The sequence below is a fragment of the Schistosoma haematobium genome, chromosome 6 (assembly GCF_000699445.3).
Source record: "Schistosoma haematobium chromosome 6, whole genome shotgun sequence".
In the NCBI taxonomy this organism is placed as follows: Eukaryota; Metazoa; Platyhelminthes; class Trematoda; order Strigeidida; family Schistosomatidae; genus Schistosoma; species Schistosoma haematobium.
In genome coordinates this window covers 19,203,936-19,216,348 of record NC_067201.1, presented here as the reverse complement: position 1 = coordinate 19,216,348, position 12,413 = coordinate 19,203,936, and the positions used below count along the sequence as shown (strand labels likewise).

The following is a 12,413-nucleotide window of genomic DNA, read 5'->3' as shown; positions in this document are numbered from 1 at the left end:
TTTTGATTTGGGGACTTGTCGAGTGAATCGGTGTCCGAGAATACTAAGCAATAGGAATAGCTGGGTCATAACCGTAAGAAAAGAGAGAGTTATAACAGTTATCCTGGAAACCCTATTACGTTGATATAGACAAGGTTCTCTTGTCAGCGAAGAGGCGTGTTTAATGCACATAAACTATTTTGTACCGCGGCCAAACCAGGATGTGACACTAGTCCTTAACTATTGGACTGAGGCGTGTTAGTAGGCACAGAATACCTGCCTGAAGTCCACACGATAATCGTAATCAGTGTTTGGAAACGTCGGATAACATGGATCGGAGTCAGTGACGACGGTGTAGGTGCATTTACGCTTTACATATCCGTAACTGCAGAGCTCCAAAATTAGTTCGTACTTTTTATTCCCCGAATTTATCCCTTCTTTTCGAAATTTACTCATCAATATTTAGTTTTTCCCACTACCGTTGATATTGTCATTATTTTCATTTCATTTTTTTTTTGTTTTATCAGTTGCATACTAAGTATTACTACATTGGTTTAATTAACCGTTAGGATATTCGTGTACAGAGCTTCTGATTGAAAGTTTACAAAAATATCTTTCTTCTTACAGTAAATTTCTCATGTATGTACTCTCTCCATATTTCCCCTGGTTTGTTTGTCTCTCATTTAGATCTTAATTCCATGAATATGGATGTTATTCCTTGTCAAATAACACTTGCATGTACAGATCAAAATGCTAGAGATCTTTTGGTATCTACATTAACTGACCTAATACAATATCAGACCCAGAATGAACAACAGTCACCAGATATTGATCAATGTCATACAAAAAATGAGAGTATTTCTTTGGACTTCTTCAGTCAACCTGATTCGAATAGTTTGGACAGACATGGAAATACATCTCTAAGTTCTTTACCTTTACGAAAGGACACACTAGATGTAAAAATTTTACTATTATCATTTTTTGTTGTTGAGATCTTTAAGAAATTGGTTGAACGGGTGATAATGAAAGAATTTTCCGAAAAACCGTTGATTGTTTCAACTTTCAAAAGGCGGTGGGTTAACAGTAGTGATATTGTCACTAGGACACCCACAAATTGTGTGCTTCGAAACTGACTCCACTAATTTGTAATTGGTAATTGGGTAATTCCTCAGCGAAGTCTCCACCATATATCGTTACTTGACCAACTTTGCATTATTCGATTCTTGAATCAATTACATTTAAAGTGGACTATTTCGATCATAAATAACCATCTATTAGAGTAGATTCTTATCCGAGTAATACTGCAAAAATGCGAAATCTGTGATTCAATAGTTTTCCAAGTTGGTTTTCAATGATTAGTCTGTAGGTCCAATCACTGTTTTATTCACCGTACAAAATGTTAAAAGTTATTCCCTTTATATTAAGATCAACTTATAAATTTTACGATACAGAAAATTTGTTAAGTTTATCCACAGCGTTCTCATTGTTCAATAAACTTGTTGTATCCATTGCCTCCGACTATTTATCTTCTCTTTTATTGCATTAGTACTGCATATTATAGTGAAAATGTTTTAGCGATTTCATTTAAAGCCTTATATTTCGCTATATTTGTTTTCTGTCTAGCAAGTTGAGCTGTACTGCACTGACATTTTCATAGTAGACGGACGAGTGCAACTCCAACTGTTCCGAATGTAATCTCTAGCGAAAATACACCGATATTCAGCAATCACTCACCTAGTAGACGGGAGAATGGCTAGAGTGCCAGATTCAACAAAATTGTTGAACTTTAAAGACTTTGTGTATAACTGTGTATACAGTAAATCCTATCGTTGAACGGAAGCTCAGAGTGAAATAAATAAGGTTTTAATTAGGTTGTATATTTTTGCAATTCGTTTACTAGCCTTAAAGATCTCTATGTAGGTGGCAGATGACTTGATTTTATTTAACTTTGATATTTGAACTTTCTAAAGATAGAGCAGATTTCATCCGAATAACAGGAATTGTCAACGTCTCTGATATCCAGAAATATGCGGTACTCAAGAACGACAAATATGACAAAAAGAGTTAGATTAACAACGTGTCTACCGGATAATCACAGTAACCATGGTTCTAATACATCAGTAGTTATGTCCTAATGTTTGAAGATGAGAATTTTTTCTGTTAGTTCAGAGTAATTATCCCAGTATATTTTTCCTAAAATTGAAGTTGTTTCTCATTGTATTTTTTCATAAATGGATGATTTTAGTGAAGTCTTATCTTCTGTGCTGGATGATCAACGCTATCAGCACCGACTTCAGTTAAAAGTGGTTTACTTGAATTTCTCCATATATGACTGACAGCTTGTCCTGTCGATCTCAAACTTGATTGGTTATTGTTGGTGTTTCTATGTCATTTTCCACCTGAAGTTTATGTTAATAGTGTTTTTCAGTAAAATATTGAAAGCTTCACTATTAAATCAACCAGGGCAAAGAATGGGACTTCAGTGAAAGTTATTTAGTCTTATTTTTATGTTAACTTTGGGCAGTGAATCAGATCTCTTTAGTATTTCCTATCCTTCTAACGAATGTTTTACCTGCTTTCTAGAATGAAAAATTAAAATCATCAAAAATAACAAGAGATGAAAATAATCAGATTGATCAGCATCAATCAACACTGGTGATGTCGACATTGTCAATGAAAGATCCTCAAAGTTTCAAGTTTCCTCCTGACTCCACTGACAATTTGGCTGCTCAACACACTTACACAAAAGATATTTCTAAAATATCCTTTGTCAATAATGATAATGCTGTAAAAATCACAGATATTTATAATTTCATCAGCAATTCGACTAACAATAATGATGATAATAAACGTCGCTTCTCTTCATCATTGAAAAAAAGTAAAGCTCTTAGACCATTAACTGAACCATCGAATATATGTGCTGAAGAACTAAACAATGAAAGTCAACATCGTCAATCATCCGTTATTGACCCTCAATCAAAACAAATCTTCGCACCAGTGGATAACACCTGCACAGTGGTTCTAACTTCAGATGTATTAACATCATCTTCAGGCTTACGTTTTTTACCGCATAGAATTACTACTAATGCCCATGTTCTCTGGTTTGGTAAGTTCTTTGCATTCAGAATCTACTGTTTCGAAGAGGTTGTACCATTTTGTTTTGGACACAATTTTGGTTCTTGTAGATGTATAGCTATTGGTTCGTCAACGTTAAGAAAATGGAATATAAGTGGCTTTGATAACCTTCTATTTACCTTGTAGATGAATTTAAATGCAGAGTCCTCTTTAGTTGCACTGAGCAACAATGCCAGAATGTTTGGAATGCGCTTCTCTCCCTCTAAATGCAAGTTGTTGCTTCAGGACTGGTCTGCGTCAAAACCTGAACTAAGGATGGGTAGTGAAGTAGTCGAACGCGTTGGCAACTTCACTTATCTTGAAAGTCTGATCAGCCCTAATGGGTTGGTGTCTGATGAAATCTCAACACGGATTCGAAAAGCTCGTTTGGCTTTTGCCAACTTACGTCACCTATGGCGAAGGCGAGATATCCGTCTATCAATAAAAGGACGAGTATACTGCGCGGCAGTTCGTTCTGTTTTTATTTACGGCAGCGAAACTTGGCCATTAAGAGTAGAAGACACTCGTAAGCTACTAGTATTTGACCACAGATGCCTCAGAAATGTTGCTGGCGTCTGCTGGGATCACCGGTTAAGTAATAGTGAGGTTAGACGCAGCGTATTAGGAAATGATGGTAAATCAGTCGATGTGGTTGTGAATCTTTATCGACTGAGATGGTTGGGCCACGTGTTATGTATGCCTGAATACAGTTTACCACCACGTGCAATGCTAACCGGTGTAGGGGATGGTTGGAAGAAAGTTAGGGGCGGCCAAACCAAAACGTGGCATCAGTGCTTGAAGTCACTAACTTCTAGTCTGAGCCATGTTGGTAGATGCAGACTACTTGGCTGGGGTCCGCGTGACAATCGTAACCAATGGTTGGAGACTCTTGGTGATATGGCTCAGAATCGATCACAATGGCGTCGGTGTATACACTCTCTGTCTTCCCTTAGACTAAGAGATTAAAATTGCTTCATTCTTTCTTTCTACGAACTGATTCTTTCTTCCTGTACTATCTCCTTATCTCAATCTTTCTTTTATATATTACCACCTCTGAATTAACTACTTTTATGGATCCGTTGTCCATCTTGTTGTGTTAATGAGGTACGGTAACTTGGACCGTTGCATATATGTGCCTGGTCCTACGTTGTAGCTGACTGACCTCTTTAGTTGAGTGACATGTGTTTACAAAGTTTCTACAATAAGTATTCATCACCAAATTGGACATAACCAAATTTAACTAAGTTTGTTTTATTTTTAATTCAGTTTTATATTTGTATGGTGTCTTTTCTGTAAGGAAAATTTCTTCTGTATTAATACAGTTTCAATGACATTAAATAATCACCACGAAACTTATTATTCATATGAATATATATTTTTTCCGTTTAGATATTGATAAATCGATAGTTGGTACACGACAGTCATATTCAACATCGATTGATTTGCCTGGTATTATTCCTTATAAAAATAATGAACAATTATCATCTGATAATGACTTAATTCATGCAATTCATTGTCTTCGTGTCGATGGTCCATTAGATTTTAATAGAGACGATAGAATCGGTTCAGTTAATGCATTAAATAATTTGGGATTGCTTATTGATCAGAATATTCCTGGTCTGTTGTTAGATTTTTCTATTTCGCACAAAAATCAACACAACCGTGTGAGAGCTCAAAGTCCTAAGGTTACCGATTCAAGTAAGGAATCGCATCGTAAACGTGGTGGTATGTTAATCAATTGCTTTTTTATAAACTTATTTGTTTACTGTCATTTATCTTTGATCCATAAATCTTATTGTTCATATGCTAGCACATATACTGTATAACTGAATATTTACTTCACTAACCATATGGTTTTTTACACTGTCTGCTCATAGAGTAAACTAAACTTTTTGACATGAAAATAATACATAATAGTATGAGTTTTAACTGAACCAATAAATATTCAGTAATATTCATAGTCTTATTAAGCCTGTTTATCATTAGATGTTTTGTGTGCCATATGAATCGGGATTTTAGGATTTTAAAAGTTATTCATCACAAATTGGCTTTGAGCGTTACTTACTGGGCATCTAGCCTCTCTTTTCATCTTGTTTGTGGAGAATTTAAACAATTTTTGACTAGGCTGATAGGGTTCACATTATGGGAGTACGCTTATGCTTAAGCAACTTCGAACTTACTAACTTTTTTCTATATTATTTCATGCATCCTATATAGAGATGTATGTCACAGTGAATTTGTTTTTTTAAACTACTAAATATAATCAATTCTAAAATATACCTGACGTATAAAAAAATGACAATGCATCCCCGTTGATCCCTCTCACTTCTTAACTTAGTGTGCAGTATGCAGAAGGTAATAACACATACAAGGTTATCATGATAAACAAAACAAATATGTTAAGAGAGAGAAACTACTAAATGATATATTGTATATGAATAAGCAGTGTTTCAGGTGGAGTTTTGTTCTCTGAGCTGGATGATTTGTTCTTGAAGCTTTCATTGTTCTTCATCTATCTCAGAAAACAAAATTCTACCTAAATCATTCACGTGAGTTACAAATCCACCATTTCGTTAACAATATTTAAAACCGAAATTATTGTAGAGACACGGAAAGAGGTTGATTAAATGAGTAAACAGTTGGTTGGATCATTTATTAAATTTTCTTTAATTACATAAGGGGTGAAGACACTATACGTCTCTTGAATACAAAGATTAAGACTGTTTTCTCATATCCTTGTATTTATCAATTTTTATGGAATATACGTGAAAACTACTCTAGAAATATGGAACAAAATATCATAAATAAGCCTAAATGCTTTAGTTCTATCTGCAGCATGATCACTGTTGACTTGTTTTGAAGCACTATAAGAGATGCTTACTGACTCACTAAGGGTGAATTAGAAAAAAATAATGTGCTACCGCAATTAACTGTTGTAATCTACAACACGACATCAAATTAATTAGCTTATTATGCATAAAATTAAGCTTTCGTCTCTTATTTTCAATAACTTACGAATGAAAATGGATATATACATATATTCCCTTTAGGAACTGTACAATTCTTATGTAATAGTAAGTTGTTCTTTACTTCATACTTTTAATGTACGCGTTTGCCTCAATTTCCCATTTAGTTTATTTCTCCATTCATTGGTGACAAGTGCATATGTAACTAGTCATTTCCTCTGAGAAAAATTTTAAAAAGATGTTGTGATGAGCGGTGTCCGAAAACTTATACTGGTACATGGTATACTATGCGCTAATCCCCGAAATGACTACTTGAACGAGAAAGTGTTTTCGACGATCGAATAAAATGCATAAATACTCATATAAACACCACTCTAATCCTTAGGAAATTCATCCACTCGTTAGCCAATGAAATAAACCTGACTTTTAGGTCACTTCTGATTGCCATTGATTGATCTTTTCATCATGCTACTTCTGATTAACTTCCTGTTTCTGATATATTTTGTTTGAATTCATATGCTATGTCCTCGAGATAATAATAATATTCTACTTGTGTACAACTTTTTCATACCTCTAGTTTTACATTTTTCATGTATATGTGAAGTAATAACTATCAATCTACTGCATATATGTATAGGACACGGTCATTAGAAATATGATGTAAAAATGTTACCGCTTCAAACCATTTGGTGCATTTCTTTCTCTTACCTACTTTCTCCTTAAAAAAATCAATTAATAATGTAACCGCTACAAATTTTGTACTTGATTCCGAGTCAAAATATTTTTGTGTGGTCCTGTAATACTACTTAACTCCTCAAACTGACATTAAAGGAGTAGGGTTTGAACATGTGATTCATTTATGATTATTGGTTTAACCACTAACTATATATGAATCGACTAAGGTATCCATTGTGTTAAACTTCAATGGTCCGTGTTAGCCATCTCTTTAACAACAGATGTTCATTACTCTATGAGTTGCACGTAATAGACTTATTCATTCTGAATCAGAAATGAAATGAAATGTTCTTTTTGAACCACATGGCTAATGATCATCAAGCAAACAAGATAAGTTTCGTTTACTCATTGACTAAAAATACCTTGTTACACTATATATATATATATATATATAATTGTAATGTGATGTTAAATTTTAATTTAGATCGTCAGAAAAGTGCTATCACTGCAGAAGATGTATTACGTTCAACTGGAAAAATCCGTAAATCATAATGTTCATGTATTGTTTTATAATTATAATTGAAGTGTTTCAATTTATTGTCTTCTACTTTTTTTGTATTTCTGTATTAAATACAAACTGGCTTTTAACTATAACTATTCTTGTATGTACTAGTTTGTTTATGCATGCACTTACAAAGTTCAATTCTTTTAATTAGATTCAAATTATGATTGTAATGAATTTGTCACGATTAAACTAGCTTATGATCATCAACCTTTTTAGAAGTCAGACGAGATATTTTCAAATGTATCAAGTTAAATTGAATGGGTTTATTTCGTCAATGTTAGTGAATTCACGTTTCTCAAATGTGATTACTACTACTTTTTTGTTTTGTTTAAAGGCGTTATTAGATCCCTTAAGTTATATTTGACTAATCATTATTCAAATTACAAGTATATCCACTCATTCCTTAAATTAAGATGAAGTATATCAGAACTCAATATTTTGCTAAGCGCTATTTGACTACAGTTTAATTTTTACCATAAAGCTATTGAAAAGAGTCATGTATAGTATATAGAATAACTAAATCATCATTTCATGCAATTAGTTCCCTTTATGAATTTAAATAAAGCCAGAAAAAAATATTGATGCAGAATAGTATGAATTCATCATATTTCGTGGTTTCTCATCAGCTGCTTACAACCAAATATGCATTAGAATTTTACATAGAGGTAAGAAATAGCATGGAACAATTGACAATTGATAACTATATATATATATATATATATATATATATATATATTCAAGAACAGGTCAGAGGTTACTAGGTGTTAGAACCAAGTTGGTGGGTTCTAGAGACAGTTAAGATAAATTGTGTGATCATTTTAGAGGTAATAAGTTTATTACTGTATCTTTTTGAATACCTAGATCTGGTTTAAGTTTTTCTTATCGCTATCGCTTCATCATTAATTGATTTAGTATAGTTGTCATTTAGTCGATAGATTTTCTTCTTAACGTGTCAAGTATAGCTTAATAGATCATTTCACTTTTGTACAATGTAGTATATCAGAATTTCTGTCTGTCTGTGTTTATGTTGTTATGGCAACAATCTCAAAGACGTTTAGATAAGTATCTTGGATAACATTTTTTTCGTATCTAAAGCACATAGATTACTTTTATAATATTCTTCTTTTTTCTATTTTGAATTGAATTATATCTTCCAACTTCATTATTAATTATTAAGTGATGAATACACTGCTAAAATTCTTATTAACGATAAAATGTTGGGAGATTGGTCACAAATAAATTTATTGGCTATGTGGTGTGCGCTACTTATATCCACATAAGTAGTATATAACGATGGTCAGGAATAGAATGTATTTCAGTAGAAAATCGAGTAGGAAAGAACGGGAGCGGAAAGCAATTAGTATAAAAATGCATGAACAGTTAAATCTAAGACGATGGACTGATATTTACAAAAGGAACAGTCACCTTTGAGACAATGGATTGATATTTTGCAAATTAACTATTTATTGTATGGTTCTCAGATTTTAGTGAGATGTTCTGTAATTTTGTGCTCAAATACATTCGATTGTACCAACTCCTGTTCTTGTTCACTACAGTTACACACTTTAATTATCATAGAGCTTCTCATGATATATATGTATATATGCTTTTTTTGTAAATCCGATTATATTTCCCTTCGTATTTAATCCCTTCAATCAAATACTTGACTTTGCCTACTTACTCACTAGTTGATTTGTTCGTGGTAAATATGTTGTTTGTCTTTATTTGTTCATTTCATCTTCTCGTACATATCTCATTTTCTTTAATTTGATTTAAATGTGAATCGTGCTAAGCTAATCAATGAATAAATTAATTTAGTTTATGACTCCTCTCGTTTGTCATCCTGTTTTTTTTCAATAATTAGATGAAAATGAACTTCGAACGGCGGATGATACAAAAATTTTACAAGTTATTGAAGCATATTGCGCTAGTTCATGGACACATCCTAGTTATCGAACATGTAAGCTAATGTTTATTTTTTGTGGGATATTGTTTACGTTTAACACACTTGTAATAGATGAAATCAATAATTGAACTATTTCTAGATACTTTCTTCAATAACTAAATCGCAAGTCTAGTTTATCATTCACATATCATGCTTATGCTATCAGATCGTATGTTCAATTTCCACACGGTTGATATTTCTAAAAACTTTAGATATTAAATTGTTCACGGCTAATGTGAGTTGAATTAGGCTATGCTTTCATACATACGCAATGAGTGGTCCTTGAAAGCAGTAAACACTTGTTCTGCTTATCGTTTAATAATGAAATGGGAATTGAATATTTCCTTTGTTGTTTAACCGGGGATTTAATTCAACCATATTTAGATTTTAATCAAAATTAAACTTTCGTATTATTTAGTCAACTAAATTTCCAGCTTAACTATATATCAGTACTAATTATTTAGAGTTAGTACCTAACGTAGCTTGATTGTAATTTGAAAAAGTTTACAATCTCAGGCTACATAGATTAATACCATACTTTCGTTGTCCTATACTTTCTTTTAAAACATCATCTTATTTTAGCTAATGTTAATCGAAAAATATCGACCAAGAAACGTAAATTCCGATCACCAAAAGATTTGATTCCCATTCTGGTATCTAATAACGAATACAGTGTTCAATATCCATCTGTCAGAGGAAGGATAAATACTACAAACTTTCCTTGTAGTTATAAACATTTAATTTTGTATTCACTTAGTGTTGTTTACTTGTATCTTCCCATTGTTATTTAGGACTGCAATTGATCAGTCTCTTATTGGCATATGTACATCTTGTGCGGACTGCCTCGATATTGCCTGAAGTCACAAGCTTTATAAGCAAAGATCGATAGTGGCTAACAGTGGAATGGAGGAAGCGCGTTTTGTCGTATTTGGGACTCGTCAACTGGATGTACCTGCATCTCAGAGTTGATGTTCACAATATCGAGGCAGTCCGCACATCTGCCAGTAAGAGACTGATCAATCGCAGTCCTAAATAACAATGCGAAATTACAAATAAACAACGCCAAGTAAATATAACTTAACCGCATTGCACCGCCTAACAGGTGGCTATCAGGACTCAGTAGCTAAGTGAAAAACGCGATGGCGTTTGAAATGAACGGTACTGCGTTCGAGTTCCAGAGTGAACTTCAACTCTGAGATGCAGGTACATCCAGCCGACGAGTCCCAAATAGGATGAAACGCTTATCGATCATCTGATTTGTTTATGAATATTAATTTAGATCTCTTGAAATATTATTCAGTTCTATGGTTAAAATTTTAAATTATTTACTTACTTACGCCTGTTACTCCTCGTGAAGGAGCGTAGGCCGCTCACCAGCATTCGCCATCCAACCCTGTCCTGGGCAGTCCTTTCCAGTTGTTATTCATCTTTTTCATATCTGCTTCTATTATCCGACGTAGTGTGTTCTTAGGCCTTCTTCTTTTCCGTTTCCCTTCAGGATTCCAAGTTAAGGCTTGTCTCGTAACGCAGTTTGACGATTTGCGTAATATATGTCCTATCCATTTCCATCGTCTTTTCCTAATTTCTTCAGCTGGAAGTTGGTTTGTTCTCTCCCACAGAAGGCTATTGCTGATGGTATCCGGCCAATGGATGTTGAGTATCTTGCGAAGACAGCTATTTATAAATACTTGTACCTTCTTGATGGTGGTTGTTGTAGTTCTCTAAGTTTCAGTTCCATACAGTAGAACTACCTTGACGTTCGTATTGAAGATTCTCACTTTGATGTTGTTTGAAAGTTGTTTTGAGTTCCATATGTTCTTCAATTGAAGGAATGCTGTCGTTGCTTTGTCAATCCTCGCCTTAACGTCTGCATCTGAACCTCCTTGTTCATCGATGATGCTTTCCAGGTATGTGAAGGATTCTACATCTTCCAGAGTTTCGCCATCAAGAGTGATTGGAATGCTGTTCTCCGCCTTGAATTTGAGGACCTTGGTTTTCCCTTTGTGTATTTTGAGGCCTATTGATGCAGAGACTGCTGCCACACTGGCTGTCTTTGTCTGCATCTGTTCGTGTGTATGCGGTAGGAGGGCTAGGTCATCTGCGAAGTCCAAATCGTCTAGTTGATTCTGAGCTGTCCATTGTATTCCGTGTTTTTCCTCAGATGTTGAGGTCTTCATAATCCAGTCGACCATCAGAAGAAAGAGGAAGGGAGAGAGTAGGCAGTCTTGTCTGACTCCGGTCCTTACTTGGTATGCATCTGTCAGCTGTCCTCCATGCGCGACTTTGCATTGTAGTCTGTCGTATGAGTTCCGGATAATATTGACAATCTTTTCAGGAACTCCGTAGTGTCGAAGAAGTTTCCATAACTTTCTCCTATCTACACTGTCAAATGCCTTTTCATAATCAATGAAGTTGATGTATAGTGACGAGTTCCACTCAACTGATTGTTCGACGGTGATCCGTATTGTCTCAATTTGGTCTGTGCACAACCGATCCTTACGGAATCCAGCTTGTTGATCTCGAAGTTGGGCGTCTACTGCATCTTTCATCCGGTTCAGCAACACTCTGTTAAGGGCTTTCCCTGGTACTGACAGCAGTGTAATGCCTCTGTAGTTTTCACATTTGCTCAGATCTCCTTTCTTTGGAATCTTGACGAGGTGCCCTTCTTTGCAGTCCATCGGCACTTGTTCCTCCTCCCAAATCTTTTTGAATAGAAGGTGAAGCGTGTTTGTAGTTACTTCGATGTCTGACTTCAGTGCTTCAGCTGGTATATTGTCGGGTCCTGCTGCTTTCCCGTTCTTGATTTGTCTGACGGCCATTCTAATTTCTTCCGTAGTTGGTGGATTGACATGTATAGGAAGATCTATGTGTGCTGCTTCGATGTCCGGTGGATTCATTGGAGCCGGCCTATTTAGGAGTTCCTCGAAGTATTCTACCCATCTGTTCCGCTGTTCTTGAATTTCAGTGATTGGCTTGCCTTCTTTGTCTTTGACCGGTCTCTCTGGTTTACTGTATTTCCCTGGTAGTTTCTTCGTTGTATTATAAAGCTGTTTCATATTTCCTTCTCTTGCAGCTTTTTCCGCCGTCGTTGCTAGTTCTTCCACGTATTTCTTCTTGTCGGCTTTAATGCTCTTCTTCACTTGCTTGTTTGCTTCTATGTATTCAGCTT

The 12,413-nt window shown here is 34.7% G+C and overlaps 1 protein-coding gene across 2 annotated transcripts in view; it reads left to right on the top strand.

The window, feature by feature from the left end:
* Positions 1–12,413, top strand: part of ARHGEF6_1 (Rho guanine nucleotide exchange factor 6) — a 55,696-nt gene that overhangs the window by 35,034 nt on the left and 8,249 nt on the right. For both annotated transcript variants that reach the window (XM_051217058.1, XM_051217057.1), the window contains 5 exons: positions 667–935; positions 2,563–3,085; positions 4,483–4,818; positions 7,219–7,275; positions 9,164–9,259. In XM_051217058.1, the coding sequence (XP_051065691.1) occupies positions 667–935; positions 2,563–3,085; positions 4,483–4,818; positions 7,219–7,275; positions 9,164–9,259 (1,281 nt within the window). The remainder of the gene's footprint in view (positions 1–666; positions 936–2,562; positions 3,086–4,482; positions 4,819–7,218; positions 7,276–9,163; positions 9,260–12,413) is intronic.